This window comes from Saimiri boliviensis, chromosome 6 (genome assembly GCF_048565385.1).
Source record: "Saimiri boliviensis isolate mSaiBol1 chromosome 6, mSaiBol1.pri, whole genome shotgun sequence".
NCBI classification, from domain to species: Eukaryota; Metazoa; Chordata; class Mammalia; order Primates; family Cebidae; genus Saimiri; species Saimiri boliviensis.
The window spans coordinates 99,314,855-99,335,865 of NC_133454.1; the positions used below are offsets into that span (position 1 = coordinate 99,314,855).

Genomic DNA, 21,011 nt, shown 5'->3' on the forward strand with positions numbered 1-21,011 from the left:
ACTTAAGTGATAATTACATTAATTTTTTAAATTTTAAACTAATATTGCATTCCTGGATAAATCAAAATTGCACATGATATACGACACTTTTTATAAATTGTTGAATTAAATGTGCTAATATTTTCTTTAGGATTTTTGCATGTACATTCATAAATGAAATTAACATGTAATTTTCATTTATTATCTTGCTTAAGGTTTGGCATGAATGTTATGCGAGCCTCATGAAATGAATTGGAAAATACTGCTTCTTATGAGAAACACACTCACCCATCTAAACTCAGAGAATGGAGTTAGAGGCACAACATCTCACTACTGTTAAGACTCCTGCCACAGTTACGAGAGATGTAAGGACTGAAGCTACCATGCCTTTCCATTTTCCAAACCAATCTTCTAGCCAACAGGTAAATGGGTCATCAATTCCAGCATTTTATGCCAGTTCATTGGTTAGAGTCGTCAGTCCTTGTAAAGTTTTTGTGATGGTCCCATCTGGGGCAGTATTATTGGGAATGAAAGTACAGCATTTCCCACTCAGCATAATACATACATCTCATTTTTTCTGCTAGTATCATGTCTTAGCACAAGCCTGCTTTCCTAAGCAACTCGGTTGGTGGCATCTAACTGGCTAACCACTTCTTTGAGGGTATCCCAAGTATAACTGATGTTGAATCTCTGTTGTTTATAATAGATGTAGTTAATTCAATTCACACTCTTAATAGTTGACCACCAGAATAGCGCTGACTCCAACCCAGCAGCTATTTGGTTTTGGGTCTTACATTTATTAGGCAATTCCCTAGGGACTCCAATCAAGTCAACATATATGTTAGGATCAAAAGAATTTGTCAAATCTCTCTGGTTTTGGTGGCCATGTGTATTTTCGGGTATCCTGTGGAATGCCAGGGTGAATGGAATGGCCAATTTTACTAAAGCATCATTCCTGGTGCTTTACCTACAATACCACCAGCCTGGGGTATATGGAGAGCTGAGTGATTGCCATTGCTTGACTCACCGGTGATGCTGAAGATGTGGATACAAGTCGACAGTTTGCCCACGGGCTTATTGAATTCTGCCCACTGCCTAGAGAGGCAAGAGGAGTGGTTCATATTCCCTACAGAGAATGAGGGGATTGCTCTGGGATCTGACCTATGCAATACAGGAAAGAGCAATGACAGAGTCTTACAGGTCTCATTTCCCCATGCATCCTTGTCCTGGTATAGAGCCTACAAGCAACGCATTCCTTCAGGATCAGTATTCCATCCTAGGGGAAACAGAACCACCTGTGCCTGAGGTCATCCTGCAGCACATCTGTAGCAGATACTCTTGTTGAGGGCTTGTATCAAAAATTTTACCCATTTGACCCAGGCATTCACATCCCTGTATCCCGTCTCATTTTCTAAGGTTTGCCTTAAATCCTTTACCTTAATTATTTTTACTTGTTTAGGGTCATTATTTGGTAGACTAAAGTGTTTATTAGGGTCTGGGTTTGGAGTAATCCCAGGGAAATGGGAGGCTGAGTTCCTGATTAGTTGAGAACAAATCACCCTAGGGGGTCTTTCCCTGTGATTCTGCACCTAACCCATATACCCAAGATGCTACTTTTGGTTCTTGGTCTAGAACAGCTGGATTCTCAATGGTGGTAAGTACAAGATTGCTTCTAAATTATGGCAGTTATTTGGCAGGGAGCCCTTGGCTCTTTGGACAGATGTAGTTTATTCTTCAAAGGTCTCCAGTTTGGAGTTACCTACCCCATGTTTACCGTCCAACCCTGAAGTTGGGTAGTCTACAATACCTCATCTCAGCTGGGGCAGTGTGATGCCCTAATGTAACCTGTATCTGGTTCAGGGCAAAGATATTTATCTGCCTGTGAAAGCCACCTCTGATTTTCTAAATTCCCACATGGTAAGACGTGGCAGAATCAAATCCTACAGTGTGGGATGCTACCATCTTGGTTACATTAATGACCAGCATAATTGGGTAGGGAGGAGTCCTGCCAGTTTCCATTCTGACCTTCTGCTCTTTGCATAGTAGCCCATCTCAGCCATATCAACTTCCAGACATGGGGCTAGCCCATGTTTTCTTTTTACATTTTTCTCAGAGTAAACTTTAAGGGTTCCTCAGGTGACCTGTGTACTTTCCACTGGTCTTTTTCCCGCCCTTCCGGGGTCTCTTGTCCCAGTCCCATAACTCTAGTATAGTGAGTCCACTCCCATTCAGCTGTTCACAGGCGGTCTCAGTGGTTAGGAGCACTGGATAGGAACCTTCCCAGCTTGGGTGGAGCTTGTCTTCTTTCCAAGTCTTAATCAGCACCAAGTCAGCAGGCTGGAAGTGGTGAACTACAAATTTAAGAGGCAGACTTTGATCCAGAAGTCCTTTTAACCTGAGGGATGACAGGGTGGAGGATATGGCCAGTATATAATTTCTTAAAAATTGATCCTTGGTTTCCATAGTAGGGAGATCTGTAGCCCTGCCCAAATATGGGGGCCCATATAATAACTCATAGGGGGACCATCCCAAGTATTTTCCTGGGCCTGCCCTAATCCTAAAGAGTGTTATTGGGAGATATTTGGTTCAAAGCATTTTAGTTTCTAAGATTAGTTTGGTGATACGCTTTTTGAGAGTTTGATTTATTCTTTCTATCTTTGCAGAAGAAGAAGGAGGCCAAGGGGTGTGATAATCCCATCTAATTTGTAAACCTTCCATAATTTCCCTTAAAACCCTTGAGGTAGCTTCCTTTCTAAGCTCATGCAGTTCAAATAAATCACTTCTCTTCCAACAAAGAGCAGCCTGAAAGTTCAGGCTGTAAATCACAGATAAACAGCTTAAGCACAGAAAGGGAGTGGGGGAGACCTGGGTTATCACCAAACTTCACACTCACACTATGGGCCCCAGTAAAAACATTGGGCCTTATTAAGCACATTCCTTTCCCTTTAGGCACACTAAAGGAAGCTAAAAGCAACTGCCGGGAGAGGCCTGCAGCTGGAAGATGTCTGGGAACAGACACAGTAACTCTCCCTCCCAGATAAGTGACACAAAGGAATATTGCATGGTGATATGCAGGTTCTAATAGTCCATTTTTAATCAATCCTTCTATTACTGGCTGGGGATCTTTTCTCCCTTCAATAGCAATGGGGTATTATTTCTTGCAAACTACTTCTGGTTGTTTTAGTTCAATTTGTAAGGGTGCGATTTTTAACCCTCCCCTGTTGCCTTCCCCAATTCACACAAGGGGACTAATTTCTATTTCCTCCTCCTCTGTTATGAGGCCTATCATTACCTTTATTTGTCCTTCTTCTATTACTCATCTTAAACCCAATCTCACAATTAGGTTATTATTCAGGAGATTAGTTCCTGCTTCAGAAACATTTAAGAGTGACCCCTCAATTTCTGGTGGTCCAAATTAACATTTTTTTTGAATATCAGAACCTCAAATTCCTCCCCTCTTACCACTGATACTGTCAATTTTCCCTTAGAGAGTTCTGTACCCTTTGGTTGGTGAATTAGGGAGGAAGGAGCTACCCTGGTATTAACCAAAATGTTAGTTTTTCTCCCTCAGGTCCCATCTTCAAATTTATCAAGGGTTCCTGGTGGGACCTACTCAGAAAGAACCCCCAACCCCATTCCCCCAGCCCCAGTCTTCATCAACAGTCATGAGGGGGATCATTTTTTCTTTTCTTCCATTCAGGACATTCTTTCTTAAAATGCTCAGGCTTTCCACACATGTAGCATCCACTCATAGCGTTAGGAGCTATTCCCTGCATTTCCTTTCTTTCTCTGTGTCGAAATCTATCATTCTCTTGTCTCCTTCATGGGGGATCTTGATCTAATCTTTCTCTGACTACCTCTTCCACAGTGGAAACCATGATTTTCACTTTTTGTTTCTGCTTCTCTTCCTCTCTCCTTACAAAGACCTTCTAAGCGTCCCTCAGTAATTCCTCAATCGGGTTTTCATTCTCTCCATCAATCTTTTGCAGTTTCTATTTTATCTTCCTACGTAGCCCTTCTGCAGCCTTATTGACAGATGCCCCTGGTGGACTTACAGCCTGTCAGTAAAACAATGACAAAACCCTTAATGGTTATCTCATCCATTTACCCTTCCATAACCTGAATTCTTTCTACCGTCTCCTGACAAACAGCTACTTTGCTGTAGGCAACCCACTGCTCCTCAAGCAGCCTGATCCTAAACTCTCCTCCACCTCCCCTTCTCACTTACATCCACCAGTTCTGGGCTCTGTCCCTCCTCAGTGGCCGCACTGCAATCTTTCCCTGCACCTCTTTGTTGCCTGAACCTCCAGAACCTTCCCAGAGCCCTGCCAACTTCTCTGCCTCCTCTCACTTTCTCTTGTACCCTTCCTTCCTTTTACATTATTTTTCTCCCTAGTCTCACCTTCTGGGTCTCTCTCTGATCTCTGTCTTTTCCAGTCTCTCTCTCACTCATTTTTCTTCTATCTCTCTCTCTCTGTGCCATCCCCTGTTTCCTTTCTCCCTTACACTCAGTTTCTTCCTCTTTCTCTCTCTAGGCACAAGCCAAGCTGTGCTGTGCCCTGGCTCCCTCCTGACTGTCTGCAAAGACAGACAGCTCAGCCGAAACGACAGATTCAGCAGCAGCTTTATGAACAGTTTTTAGCAGCCAGCTCTCACACACAGCTGTGTAGCTGACTCTCCTCTGCCTTCAGGGTCAACAGCTTAACTCTTTCTCTCCCTCTCTGGCCCTCTACATTTGCTGTTTCCTCCACTTTCTCTTTCTGATTTCCTTTCTCACTTTTTCTCTTTTTTCCTTTCTTCTTTGAAGTGGAACAGGGGGGCTAATTACTTGATCCAGCAGAGAGCGTAACCTATCTCTTCTGAGGAAGATGGGGTTTTATTATTCACATAAAGAATTAAAGCTTGGCATACCCAAACCTCATCTGAGACAAACTTAGGCCAAAAGACCAAAGGTTTACTAATGAGGTATTTGGGCCAGATGAAATAGCAATACTTTATCATTTTTTGTTTTTCCTTATCCCTGGCTTGGGGGTTATTTCCCCAAGCCTGTAACATCCTTCCCAGTGGATTATCCGGGGGGATGCAGGAGGGGTCCACCTTGGCTCCATCCTTTCTTTGTTCCCTAGGCCTAGAATATTTTGCTTCCCATTTTCAGCTGGTCCCCATGTCTGCATTTTCCTGTGTACTCAACTCCTCTTACTGGAGGTTTCTTGCACATCCTTCAACTGCTTCATCCATCTCCAGCTGTTTCCCTCATGAGATAATGGAACCTAAGATTGGGACTTCGCACTCACTTTATATCTAGGATACATCTCAGACACACACACATTCAACCTCTGAAAATGCCCAATCACCAAGGCAGTACCTACAGTCCAATTTTCCTACCTTGGCTCATGCGTGAGGTTGCCTGGTTGCTGCGGCGGTGCCTGCTTTTCTCCCTATGTCACCTTCACTGTCTTCTGAATAACCGTCTCAGGTTTATCTATGGCTTCTATGGGGAGCTGGGACACCCGGACAGAGTGGGCCACCTAAATCAGGTGGGACGCCTCTCCCCTCTCAGCTGGAGTCCCACTCCATGCAGGCAGCTCAATAAATCATGTATCATTGGGAAGGACATCCATGGTGTCCATATGTAGGTACTTGTGATGTCCTGAATTCTCAGAGGCCTCTAAGGCCATGCCTCTTGCCCTCTTTGACTACTAGGTAACCTGCTGGCACCTGCTTACCACTAGTTGAGGTATAAGTTATTCTGCCTGCTCTCTGGTTTTAGCCTCATCCTCTCTGAACCTCTGTAGAAAAACTGGTACAATTCACAGTCTTTTTTCTTGGCTCATGCTGGGCCTCCTTGTCTCTCCATGCCACTCCTTCACCCTTGACTCTATGTTGGCCTTCATACCCTGAGTTTCAAACATATTAATTCATCCAGCCACTGGCTTAGCTGCCAATCACACAGCTTCTGCTAATTTGAAGAACTCTTTTTTTCTTTTAACAAAACTCAGATTTCTAGACTGTTGCATTACTAGAGTTTAAATTTAAGAACATCTTTAGGGGCCAAAGCAATGAATTCTTGGCTTCAGGCTCCATCTGTTCATTATAAAAAGTGCTGCAACTCATTGATTCAATCAGTGAGAAAGCATAGGGAATTGTGATTGTTAAGGGGAAAGAATAAAAATTTTGTTGTGACCAGAAAATACGACAAAATAGACAAGTTGTTTGACTCTGCTGCAAACAACTAAGAAAAGAAAAGCCAGGATAAATTATTTCTAAAAAATCTTTTAGACTGTACCATTGACCTAGAAATAAACTAATACATACTAGAGATCCAGCGAGATAAGCAGAATGTTGAACCTAGCTTTTGTCTAGATGGAATTTGGTCTTGCAGGGGAAGGGCTCAGATTCAGAAAAGGTAAAAAATCTAATAGGAGACCACCTCCCTTCATAAGTAGAAATTACACTAGGCTAAATTTCACTGAAAAAGTAAACCATAAATAATACTTTTCCAGGATGTTGCAAGTAGAACAGACTATCTCAAACATTTTCACTGTGAAATGAGAAGAAATATATTTTCACTGTGAAATAAGAAGAAATATCTTTTCACTGTGAAATGAGAAGAAAAATAATCATTGAGGATTTGTATCACAGGTTGATCCTTGGAGTAAATTATATTAGACAAAGATGAAGAGAAAATTAATAATCTGGAAGAAAAGTGTCTGAAAATGTGATGCAAAAAATGCATCACAAAGATAGAGTGGTGAAAAATATTAAAGAGGAGTTAAGAGACATGGAAGTCAAAATAAGAAGGTCTAGTGTGCACCTAATCAGATTTCTATAGAGAGCAGAGTGAAGCATTACCTGACTTGAAATTATACTACAAAGCTATAGTAACCAAAATAGCCTTGTACTGGCATAAAAACATATAGACCAAAGGAACAGAATAGATAGCCCATAAATAAATTCATGCACTTACAGTGAACTCATTTTTGTCAAATATGCTAAGAACATAACCTGCAAAAAGGACGCCTTCTTCAATAAATGGTGTTGGGAAAAATGGATATCCATTTACAGAAGAATGAGACTAGACCCCTGTGTCTCAATATGTGCAAAAACAAAATCAAAATGAATTAAATTCTCAAATATAAGATGTAAACTTGGGGCCGGGCGCGGTGGCTCAAGCCTGTAATCCCAGCACTTGGGGAGGCCGAGGCGGGTGGATCACGAGGTCAAGAGATCGAGACCATCCTGGTCAACATGGTAAAACCCCGTCTCTACTAAAAATACAAAAAATTAGCTGGGCATGGTGGCGCGTGCCTGTAATCCCAGCTACTCAGGAGGCTGAGGCAGGAGAATTGCCTGAACCCAGGAGGTGGAGGTTGTGGTGAGCCGAGATCACGCCATTGCACTCCAGCCTGGGTAATAAGAGTGAAACTCCGCCTCAAAAAAAAAAAAAAAAAAAAAAAAAGAAAAGATGTAAACTTATGAAACTATTAGAAGAAAATATTAAGAAGTCACTTTAGGACAAGAATATCCTGGGAACAATTTCTTGAGTATTACCACAAAGCACAGGAAACCAAAGCAAAAATGGACAAATGGGATCACATCAAGCTAAAATGCTTTGCACAGCAAAGGAAACAAGCAACAAAGTAAAGAGACAACCCACAGAATGGGAGAAAAGATTTGCAAACTACACATCTGAGAAGGGACTAATAACTAGAATGCATAAGAAGCTCAAACAACTCAATAGGAAAAACATCAAATAACCTAACCAAAAAATGGGCAAATGAGCTGAACAGACATTTCTTAAAAGAAATACAAATGGCAAAGAGGTATATGTGAAAATGCTCAATATCACTAATGATTAGAGAAATGCAAATCAAACTGCAATGAGATATCATCTCACCCCAGTTAAAATGACTTTTATTCAGAAGACAGGCAATAACGAATGCTGGTGAGAATAAGAAGAAAGAGAAACCCTTTCTGCCCTACACTGTTGGTAGAAATGTAAATTAGTATAGCCATTATAGAGAACAGTATGGAAGTTCATCAAAAACTAAAAATAGAACCGCCATATGATTCAGTAATCCCACTACTGGATATATATCCAAAAGAAAGGAAATCAACATGTCAAAAAAAAATCTGATGTCCATTGCTCATTACAGCATTATTCAGCACTATTCATAATAGCCAAAATATGGAATCAACCTAAGTATTCATCAACAGATGAATGGATAAGAAAATGTGGTATGTATACACAATGAAATATTGTTCATCCATAAAAAAAAATATTCAGTCCTGTCATTTTTAACAACACAGATGGAGCTGGAGGACATTTTGTTAAGTAAAATAAGCCAAACACAAAAAGACAAATATTGCATGTTTTCACTCATATGTAGGAGCAAAGATAATAAATAAAATTTAACTCATGGAGATAGACTAGAATGATCGTTGCCAGAGGCTGGAAAGCATAGTGGGGAGGAGGAAATAAAGGGAGGTTGTTTAATAGGTACAAAACTACAGTTTAAAAAGAATGAATAAGATCTAGTAGTCGGTAGCATGATAGGGTGACTAAACAACAACTTATTGTATATTTTTAAATAACCTGAACAGTAGAAATGGAATGTTCCTAATACAAAGAAATGATAAATCCTTGATGTGCTGAATCATCTAATTACTGTGATTTTATCATTACACACTATATGATATGCCTGTCAAACATCATATGTATTTCATAAATTATGTATAACAATTATGTATACATAATAATTATAAATAAATTTTTAAATAAAAAATAAGAGAGTAGAAGAATATAAGAGAGAAAATATTTGAAGAGTTGATGGCTAATAATTTTTCAGAAATTCTGTAAGATGCCAGTCCACAGATTCAAGAACCCCAAAGAATCTTAGAATCTGAAGGTGGGTAAATAAGAAATCTTCTCCAAGATATATTGTGCTGAAACTGTAGAATGCCAGAGAAAAGAAAAGGTAGTCAAACTGACCAGAGGAAAAAGATACCTACACAGGATACATTTAGAGTGATGGCTGAATGCCCTATAACAACAATGGAAAGTAGAAGTCAGTGATGATAAATTTAGCTTGCTAAGTGAAAATACTTTATATGAATGAGGTCAAAATAAAGATTTTTTCAGATAAGTAAAAATCGGAAGAGCTTGCTACCAATAACTAAAAGAAGGTTGTATTCATCTTAAAGAAAGTAGCCCAGGTGGAAGGACTGGAACATAAGAAGGAATTATAACCAGAAAGGTGAAAAATTGGGGGTAATCTTAAATACATGTTGACTACACACAATGTGATCTAATAGAAAATTTTTATAAGATAAAATTATATGATATTACAATAATGGCATACAAGTCACAAATCATATGATTGTATTATTTGAGAGAAGAATGTAATAAATTAATATATTTGTTAACGTTAGATTTTTATCATTTACATATGTGAGCTAAAACATTCAGAAATAAACAGAATGAAAACAGAGGGTATAATTTCCAAACTAGTTGATGTGGAAAATGTAATGAGGAAAAAAAAATCATTCTAAAAGAATACAAGAATGGGGTGAGGGGAGAGAGACAGAAAAGCCAGGGCAAATAGAAAGCATATAATAATCCAAATACAATGTATACCTGTAATTACAACACATAGAAAAGACCAAACACTTCAGGCTAAAGACAAAAACTGCCAGATATATATATATATATATATTTTTTTTTTGAGACGGAGTTTCGCTCTTGTTACCCAGGCTGGAGTGCAATGGCGCGATCTCGGCTCACCACAACCTCCACCTCCTGGGTTCAGGCAATTCTCCTGCCTCAGCCTCCTGAGTATCTGGGACTACAGGCTTGCGCCACCGTGCCCAGCTAATTTTTATATTTTTAGTAGAGACGGGGTTTCACCATGTTGACCAGGATGGTGTCGATCTCTTGACCTCGTGATCCACCCGTCTCGGCCTCCCAAAGTGCTGGGATTACAGGCGTGAGCCACCACGCCCAGCCCAGATAAATTTTTTAAATGAACTATATGCTGATTATTGGGAGTCCCTCTAAAACAGAAGAATATATAAACACAGAAAGGAAAGGGTGCAAAGAAGATATACTAGGAAAATAATAAAGAAAAGAAAGTTGGAATATTTCTATTAGTATTGGATAAATGAGACTTTTACTAGAACTAGGGACAGTTTCTACATAATAATAGAAATTTCAATTCACCAGGAAGATATATTTTGAACGTGTGCGTGCCTAAAAATTAAATCTCAAAATATGTGAAGCAGTATTTGACAGATTACAAGACAAAATAGGTAAGTTAATCTCCATAATGGGAGACTTAAACATACCTTTCTAATTAATTGATAGAACAACAGAATTAGCAAGTTTGATCTCTTGCCCCTAACAGCTGCAATTCAAAAGCTTTATGGAAGTTGTCAGGAACTTGACCACACAACTAGGCCTTAAAGTAAGTCTCAATGACCATCTTTTAAACTAAGCAATACAACCTCATTAAGTTGGCCACTGGGAAGGACAGGCCACATGTAGGTAAGCTTGTTCCATAGAGGATTTTCAACTCTAGAATGTTTCCACTGGCCTGGCTTACTGGTCCCTTCATGTTTTATGGCCCACCTAAAACAAAAGACAAAAAACAAAAAGAAATTTAGCAAGGTTAAATATCAATTTAAAATATTCATTTTATTCATTGAGTATTTACTATGTACTAAGCAAAAACTCAGTTTGAATTAAAAACCTGAATCTGACAATTTGCTGTTTAAAGAGACAGAAATGGGAGTAACTTATTTAAAAAATAATAAATTTTAAAATCAGGAAAGCATTAAGGCAAAATAGATAACTGTATTTGAGGCAAAAAGTAAAGCAGGATAACAGTCTTTTTATAATAACAATGACATAAGTAACAATGTTAACATAAAAATCAAGCAAAACTTTAGACAAAGAGAAGTTAACTGACATACAATTACTGTGGGACATATTATTACAAGACCAACAAATCACAAAGTACCAGGTAAATTTTTTAAAGCAATAAATAAGAACACAGAATATCTGAACTGCTGTAACTAATAAATGTAAGTATTTATATACATTGTAGCATGCTAATGGAGAATATACCTTTCTCAACAATTCATGGAATATTTGTAATATTTGCCACATATGCACAAAGTAAACATTAATATAGTTTTAAAATAAAAATTAAATAAGCCACATATTGTGACAAAAGAGAAAATAATATTAGATATAAATGCAGTTTTACAATTTTGACCACAAATTATATTATGTCATAATTATATTAAATATAAGTATTATATTAATTTTATAGTAATTATAAGTAAACACACATTCTCTCCCTTAAAACTCTATCATATGAGATAGAGAGAAAAAAATAATGTGATCAATAGATATTTGGTAAGCAATGAAAAAAAATACTTGAAACCTTAAAGGATACATCTAGAATTATATCCAAAGATAAATTTAGAATATTAAGTGCTAATTTATTAAAGCTGAGTAGAGAAAAGAAATTAATAAAGCATTCAACTCAAATTATTTTTTAAATATAAAATTGTCATAAGGAAAATAGGTGAAAGGAAATTATAATAAAGATTCAAATAAATATCAGTAACATGGAAAGTAGAACCTCAGTAGAATAGTTTAAAGAAGTATTTATCAGTTTGGCAGTTCCTCAGAAAGTCAAATATTAGAATACCACATGATCCGGCAATCCCATGCTTAGGTGTATAAACTCAAAAGAATTGAAAGTATGTATTCAAACAATACTTGTGCATGAAAGTTCTCAGCAGCACTATTAATAGTAGGCAAAAGGTAGAAACAACACCCCAAATATGTCTTTGAAATAAAAAATATAATAGCAAATCTCTTGCAAATAAATCTAGATAAATAAGAATGTAAGACAAACCAAACAAGAAAATTGAGCTACATATTTAACATTAACAAGATGAAAAGTAAGAGTATATTATGCATGCATATATTAATAAATACAGCAATTCTAATGAATAAATGAATTTCTGGAAAAAAACCTCACAGATTTGAAATAGAAAATAATAAAAACATGCTCCTGCTCGTATATCTTTGTAGGACATAGGACAGATCTTTCCATGTGATATAAAATAAACCATAAAGATACAGAAAACTAATTAATTCATCCCATGAAGGGAAAATAAGCTACATAATAAAGTCAGTCCATGGTAATTTAAGAAGTGATACAGCAATTGTGTTTATAATTAAAGATGTAAAATTCCTAAATCAATATTAGCCAATAAAATGTAACATTGTGGAAAGAGTATTATTATAATAGCTAAGAAATACTGGTCCTAGAAAGGAAATGATGGACATTTGCTAATATAAGACACCACCGATTAATGAATGAGAATGCAGGATCAGTGCATTACCCATAATTTTCTAGCATACATGATGGTCATCTGAGCCTGCAAATTTTCTGCAATCCCTCAGCCCCATCAGACCCATCCATAGTACTTGATCTTATATTTTTCTTCTTTGTTATGTGAAACCACACATTCATTATCTGAGCAATGCTTTTTGTATGTCTTGTTTCATAGAGTGTTAGCTACATGTAACAAATACCCAGTAACCCAAACTGAAGTTTAAAGAGAAATGGAAAGTTCATTAATTCAGACAACATATTTGAGTTAGTGGAATATTAGCAAATAACTTCAGAAGGTGGTAAGCACCTGCGACTGCAAGTGAAAGTGATAGGAACACATATATTTAAGTCATACCAATTTTATTTTATTTTCTGGAATATGTGATCTACCTCCAAGAATTTGCTTCTTTTGAATACCTTTCTTGTAGTTTTCTCATTCACATGTCAAACTCTGTTGGACTTGGAGATATAAAAGCTTGCTTTCTTGTTTCTCATAGGACTGTCTAGTTTATTGTTACTCCAACCACTTCCAAATATCCCCAGTCGCTTTGAAGCACATATCAATAGACCATCACACTTACTTCACTTCCCTGTTTCATTTATATCAGTTCTCCTGTATCCTCTCTTCTCATTTATTGAAGAGTTTACTATCCTGGCTTACTTTTGTTCTCTCTACCTCTGCTTCTGTAATTATCCAACTTCTCATCATTATCCAAATAGACAATCTACCCTGGTTTCTCAGGGCCTCCCATGACTTTAACCCCTTTTGCTATCAGCCTACCCTTCCCATGAACAAAACCTCAAACTGGTCAATACAAATAACTGCACCACTTTCAATCCTATTTTCAACAACACCACCCTTTCACCACCACCTCCCTTTTCTCTAGTTCATGTATTTAAGTATCTCTACTCCAAAAATTCCTCAACTCTTCCAGATAATCCAAGCCACTGCATTGATCAGCTCTTCATATTCTATAACCTCCCTTCCAGGTAGGCTCTTCCCTTTGTACTCAGCTAAGATTCATGCTCCGGCATCACAGCCACTGTCTTGTGCTTGTCCTCAGCCCACTGCCCCTTCTCCTTCTCTGTATTCACTTGAAAAAAATATGAACCAACTCTGGTTAAGTTCGCTTCTTTCCCCACTCAAAGACTATACTTGTAGAGTTGATCAGTGGTTGGAGAAAAGCACAAACAACCATGAATAAAATTGCTACAAATGATCAGATCACAGTGTGGTTGGGAGAGCAATGTGGCTGTATTAGGGAGTGTTTAAGAATTTGAGGACTTTAATCCATCTGGAGTTAATTTTGGTGTAAGGTGTCAGGAAGGGGTCCTGTTTCTGCTTTCTGCACATGGCTAGCCAGTTTTCCCAACACCATTTATTAAACAGGGAGTCCTTTCCCCATTGCTTGTTTTTGTCAGGTTTGTCGAAGATCAGATGGTTGTGGGTATGTTGTATTTCCTGTGAGGCCTCTGTTCTGTTCCATTGGTCTATATCTCTGTTTTGGTACCAGTACCATGCTGTTTTGATTACTGTAGCCTTGTAGTATAGTTTGAAGTCCGGGAGTGTGATGCCTCCCGCTTTGTTCTTTTTGCTTAGAATTGACTTGGCTATGTGGGCTCTCTTTTGGTTCCATATGAAGTTTAAGGTGTTTTTTTCCAGTTCTGTGAAGAAGGTCATTGGTAGCTTGATGGGAATAGCATTGAATCTGTAAATTACTTTGGGCAGTATGGCCATTTTCACGATGTTGATTCTTCCTAACCATGAACATGGAATGTTTCTCCATCTGTTTGTATCCTCTCTTATTTCGTTGAGCAATGGCTTGTAGTTCTCCTTGAAGAGGTCCTTTACGTTCCTTGTTAGTTGTATTCCTAGGTACTTTATTCTCTTTGTAGCAATTGTGAATGGCAGTTCGTTCTTGATTTGGCTCTCTTGAAGTCTATTACTGGTGTATAGGAATGCTTGTGATTTTTGCATGTTGATTTTGTATCCTGAGACTTTGCTGAAGTTGTTTATCAGTTTCAGGAGATTTTGGGCTGAGATGATGGGGTCTTCCAGATATACAATCATGTCATCTGCAAATAGAGACAATTTGATTTCCTCCTTTCCAATTTGGATACCCTTTCTTTCTTTTTCTTGCCTGATTGCTCTGGCTAGAACTTCCAGTACTATATTGAATAGGAGTGGTGAGAGAGGGCATCCTTGTCTAGTGCCAGATTTCAAAGGGAATGCTTCCAGTTTTTGCCCATTCAGTATGATATTGGCTGTTGGTTTGTCGTAAATAGCTTTTATTGTTTTGAGATACATTCCGTCAATACCAAGTTTATTGAGGGTTTTTAGCATAAAGGGTTGTTGAATTTTGTCAAAAGCCTTCTCTGCATCAATCGAGATAATCATGTGGTTTTTGTCTTTGGTTCTGTTTATGTGGTGAATTACGTTTATGGACTTGCAGTCTACCCATCTGACAAGGGGCTGATATCCAGAATTTACAAAGAACTAAAGCAGATCTACAAGAAAAAAACAAACAAGCCCATTCAAAAATGGGCAAAGGATATGAACAGATACTTTACAAAAGAAGACATACAGGAGGCCAACAAACATATGAAAAAATGCTCATCATCACTGGTCATCAGAGAAATGCAAATCAAAACCACATTGAGATACCATCTCACACCAGTTAGAATGGCGATCATTAAAAAATCGGGAAACAACAGATGCTGGAGAGGATGTGGAGAAATAGGAACACTTTTACACTGTTGGTGGGAATGTAAATTAATTCAACCATTGTGGAAGACAGTGTGGCGATTCCTCAAGGACCTAAAAATAGAAATCCCATTTGACCCAGCAATCCCATTACTGGGTATATATCCAAAGGATTATAAATCATTCTACTACAAGGACACGTGCACACGAATGTTCATTGCAGCACTGTTTACAATAGCAAAGACCTGGAACCAACCCAAATGCCCAACGATGATAGACTGGATAGGGAAAATGTGGTACATATACACCATGGAATATTATGCAGCCATCAAAAACGATGAGTTCACGTTCTTTATAGGCACATGGATGAACCTGGAAACCATCATTCTCAGCAAACTGACACAAGAGCAGAAAATCAAACACCGTATATTCTCGCTCATAGGCGGGTGTTGAACAATGAGAACACATGGACACAGGGAGGGGAGCACTACACACTGGGGTCTGTTGGGGGGAAATGGGGGAGGGGCGGGGGGTGGGGAGGTGGGAAGAGATAGCATGGGGAGAAATGACAGATACAGGTGAGGGGACGGAAGGCAGCAAGGCACACTGCCATGTGTGTACCTATGCAACAATCTTGCATGTTCATCACATGTACCCCAAAACCTAAAATGCAATAAAAAAAAAAGAAAAAAAAAAAAAAAAAAAAAAAAAAAAAAAGAAGCTGCTGCTGACTGACAACCTCAAAAAAAAAAAAAAAAAAAAAAAAAGAATTTGAGGACTTTTCTGCTTGTCACAATGATTGGATGACACTACTGTCATCTAACTGGCAGGGGACCAAGAATACTAACCATCCTTCAAATTATGAGAAAGTTTGTCATGCACCCCACAGATTTTCAAATTTCCCTCTGAGCATTCATGTTGAGGAAAATTGGATTCTAAAACCAAACTGTATTTTACAAAATAACATAATTTTCTTTTTATCGAGATAGGGTTTAGCTATGTTACCCATGCTGGTCTCAAACTCTTGGCCTCAAGCAATTCTTCCACCTTGGCCTCCCAAAGTGCAAGGATTATAGGGATGAGCTACCATGCTCAGCCCAAAGTATTTTTTCATACACACTGAATTTTATAGGAATTCAGCTCCCTCCAATATCTCAAAGAGGGACGCTCTGATTTTTTTTTTATCATTCACTCTTTTGGAAAAATCACATCATTGATAGCGTTATCATTTGTGGTATTTGAGTCACCAATACAACATCGTCATAAACTTTGGTATTTATAGTTCATGCGTCCCGTTGATTCTATGCATAGAAGCAACTATCTGCAAATGTAATATTGTTCAGAATAGCTGTGCTGAGAATTTATATTACAATACATACAACTTTTACTTTAAAGTTATATTTCTTTTATTTCCATAATTATTACTGGTCAACCATTTCTATAAAATTACATCAGTAGGTAGGTTATCATAACTATGAGTTTTATTTTAGGATAATACAGAAATCATTACAATATATTTTTTATAAAGAGGGAGCATGAAATCAGGTAGTGCTGACAACCACTGTTTTATATTTTATAGCCACAAACCTCAAGTGGACCCTTAGCACCACTGGACCATCCCACTGCATTCCTCCATCACATTGACTCCAACCCCTGAGAGGCACACGACTTCTTTCTCATCAAACCTCTCACTTTCCACTGACCATTTCTCAATGTCTGCTGGAGCCCTTCTTATTTCACTGAGAAAACAGAAGTGAACAGAAAAGATTTCTTCATCCTCCCACCAGCAAATGTACTCAGCAACCTGCTTCTGTTCCCAAACACTCTGCCTGCCCACCTGCTCTCCACTATAGTGGAGCTGTCTATGCTCTGACTGAAGGCCAGCACTTGTGTGTGTGCCCCAGATTCTTATCCTCCCTCATCTAGGACTTTGTTCCTACTTTGTTCTGTTAATTTTCCTTTCCTTCTGCATCATTCCATCTGTATAATGTCTGACAATCTAACATGGTAAAAAGAACCCTCTTGGCACCCACATCCACTAGTTACTGCCTTATTTCTGTGTGTCCCTTTGCAGCAAATTCCTCAAAAGACTCATCTCCTTTTTTTGTATTCTCTCCCCTTTCTCTCTTAAACCCATTCCAATTAGATTTTCATCTCTGAAACTCCAATGAAACTGCCTCATCAGGGTTTTCACATAAGCCAAAGGTCTTTTCTTAAGGCATACCTGAACTAACAGAAATATCTGACAAAGAATATTTCCTCTTTCTGACCTGGCAGACCTCATCATACTAAAGCTATCTGAAGAGCTAAAATATTCCGTGTTAATCCTCTGGTAAGCCCAGTAAGAGAAGTGCAGTGTGGGTACTAAGATTGTTGAGCAAGACCATCTTCTTTGCAACAGAAAACAACTGTGTTTTTGAAAAAAAATCCCTGGTATATTGAAATGCTGTTTTTGAGATTAAGAACTGGGCCATGCCTGGTGACATGACTGTGAAAACTGAGCTGCCCATCATGAGCCAAGGGTAGTAATATCCTTCACGACATATGGTGAGACAGATGCAACTATGTCCTATATTGTACAATGGAAGTGATATATATATAGGATCATGCTCAAGTAAATCTAGGTTTTTGTACTGAGTCCTCTCCCTTAACTTACACCTATGGTCTGAAGAGATTTTCTCTATGACCATTCGACTAATAGCACAAGAACTCAAGCCTGGTTCAGTGTGATGCGTTAGTGCTGGTCAGTGTGCATGGCTGTTACATTCAAAGTCCCACTTGGGTGTGTTCCTGAAGGGCAGTAGTGAGAAATTGTCACATTAGGCTGAGCTGTGAGTGGAATACTTGATCATCTACTTTGTAAAAAGTAATAGGTAACCAGAGTTGTGGATATACATTGATGCATTATTAATGATTTCACCTGCTGACCAGGAGCCTCAAGAAAACAAAACTGGAAGGTCAGGGAAATGGAATTCTGAGGGAAAAGTATGTGGATGAATCCATGGGGAGGGCATAAAGCTTGTGAATCTTTGTTTTTCCTGTAAATGCCTACCAGAGAGAATCTATCAGAAAAAAATTCTCAACAACCAAGTGGATAGGATGCTCAAAGTGCCCCCATCAGAATATTTATCTATTGACCTGATGTCACACACAACATTGTCTCAAATTAAGAGACCCATTTTATGGTAAAGGAGGTACAATAGTGAACCACAGGATTCACCTGTTTTACATTGTACAGTATCTCCCAGAAGCAGTTGGCATCAGAAGATGAAAGAATGGCCCTGAAGTCTGAACGAAGGCTCCAGCTTGGAGAAACACTGGTAAGATTGGGGTGTTATCCTAAAGGATCAGTATATGCAATAATCCCAGGAATATATGGTGGTGTGTACTTAACAGCTAGAATATATGGGTTCAGAAACCAATGGAAGAGGGAGAATTGGCCTTTCTTGCCATCACTTTCAAAAACTTACTTTGGAATCTGTATTCCTATTTCTAAAATTTTAGGCTTTGCTGGGTATTGATTTTCACTGTGGTAACACTTCTGCCAGGGGATGCAATAAGTCTTCCACCAACCTGGGGGGCTTTAGTATTACTTGGCCACTTTGGGCTGCTCATGCCAGTATATCATAGGCCAATAAAGGGCTTACTCTACTGATTGGAGATTTGATCTTGATTGCCATGAGGACTGAAATTTGCCCCTACACAGTGGAGGCAAAAGTCTGAAACCCAGGGGACCGTGAGGACATTTGGTAATGCTTCTATGCTCAGTGAATAGAGGAAAGGGGCAACTGCATCAGTCACAGTCTAGCTGGGCAAATAAATTAAGGATTGAGACTTCTCAAGGATAAAGTCCTTGGTAAAGTAACTCACACTACCCAAAGCACTTGCCAAGAATAAGAGAAATCTAAAACTGATAGAAAAGGAGGAAGTTGATGCCTACCAATCAGTCTTAGAACCAACTGCAGCAGTGAAGGTGGAGACTTGCTTTGCAAACCCTTTTTGAGTCTCCTTTTAGGAGACTGCAACTGATGACCACATTGACATACTTACTAAACTGCAACCCCAAACGCTTGAGGCGGAACTGAGGGCATCTTGTTCTCCTGTAAGATATGGATATCGTTAGAGGTGCAAGTGCATCTGAATGGCCTAAGAGATGGACTGTACTGGGCCCAGTTTATGTGCCTCTCTAAATTCACTCAGCCCCTTTCTCCTCCCTGTTCACATGCTCAGTGACGATCCTAGGGCACCACAGTGGTCACTTCATCTTCTACCAGCACTGATTCTCTTATTCACTCCCAAAGAGAGGGCCAGGCTTTGGCACAGCTTCCTGCATACCCACTGAACCATGGAGTGCTCATGTGTATGGAGTGTTCCTTCATACCCACTGAACTACTGGAGTGCTCCATTTCTTTCCACCACTTCAGGTCTCATGTCCCACAGAGCATGGGCTCTGGCTTCCCCAGTGAGTGCCTAAAAGGCCCTGAGGGGATCGGTAATATAACCTAGAAGTGAGGGGGACTCAATGCCTCCTGGGACAAACTTTGACTAATTAGAACCTAGAGACAAGAGGAATCAATAAATAAATATTTTTCCTTTCCTTGTGGGTCCTCCAAACCTGGAAGAAAGGTGTCCCAAGTGAGTTTATTTTTGAAGCTATGGCCAAATCCGTCACACTCCAGCTAGTACTTTATTTCCCTCCTTCCCTGCCCTGCTTTCATTTTTCTTTCTCTTTTGCTCACCTGGGATTGCACCTCCTAATAAACCTCAGCATATAAACTTCTTCAGGCTACTGTTTACTAGGTAACTTGAATTAAAGTACCAAAAAACAGGGTGGAGGGCAATTTAAATCTCTAGCTGATCATACTCTCAGGTAGGGTATCTTGCCATAAAAGAGTCTATGTTCAGTCTGAATTATCTCTCACTGGGCATGGTGGCTCATGCCTGTAATCCCAGCACTTTGGGAGGCGGAGGCAGGTGGATCACGAGATTAGAAGTTTGAGACCAACCTGGCCAACATAGTGAAACCCTGTCTCTACCAAAAATACAAAAGTTAGTCTATTGTGGTGGCACCTGCCTGTAGTCCCAGCTACTCAGGAGGCCAAGGCAGGAAAATTGCTTGAACCTGGGACACAGAGGATGCAGTGAGCTGAGACCATACCACTGCACTCTAGCCTGAGTAACAGAGTGAGACTGTGTCTCAAAAAAAAAAAAAAAAAAAAAAATTATCTCTCAGCTAAGAAGTTGGGTGTTGGGGATGGAATTTAATCTTCAGGTTTAAATATATAATAGAACAGATATATATATATACACACACACAGTATATATATATATATATATAATATATTATATATTATATATATATTATAAGCATACTTGTATGGATATAAAACCACATCTTAGTTTACTTCTACAGTTTTTCATCCTCTGGTTGCAATGCCTGTATAACTTCAGCCCATCAGGGTGTCTTTAAAATGAGCCAGTCAAGTTCAACTTACACTGTTAATAAACATTCACATAGAGCAAAGGCCATTAGACTGCAGAGTTCTGACACAGCATGACCTTTTATGTAAAAGCCATAGACCTCTTAATATTCTGCTTTATAAATGAAGAGCTGACAAATCCTTAACTGTAATGGCTCTATCTGGCCCAGCTATAATCACAGCCCATGTGCACAACACAAATTAGAACTTTGCAGCATCGGTAAGCTCTCTGGAATCCTAATTCTTAAAAGCTAGCACTAGGTGGAGACAGTGATTCATGCAATGCTTGCAGGCAGCCTTTTCCTTGCCCCTGGAGAAATTGCTTCTATTTAATATTTCCATTTTTTTTCCTTCAGTGTGGATAGGGGTGTTCTTGAACAATTGGTATTTCTGATAGAAACATTATATACAACAAAACATCTCAGGCTTTGGAAG

The 21,011-nt window shown here is 38.8% G+C and overlaps 1 protein-coding gene across 1 annotated transcript in view; it reads right to left on the bottom strand.

The window, feature by feature from the left end:
- DCDC1 (doublecortin domain containing 1) overlaps positions 1 to 21,011 on the bottom strand; it is a 490,018-nt gene that overhangs the window by 84,418 nt on the left and 384,589 nt on the right. The window contains 1 exon segment of the mRNA XM_010332310.2: positions 10,483 to 10,606. Coding sequence (XP_010330612.2) covers positions 10,483 to 10,606 — 124 coding nt within the window.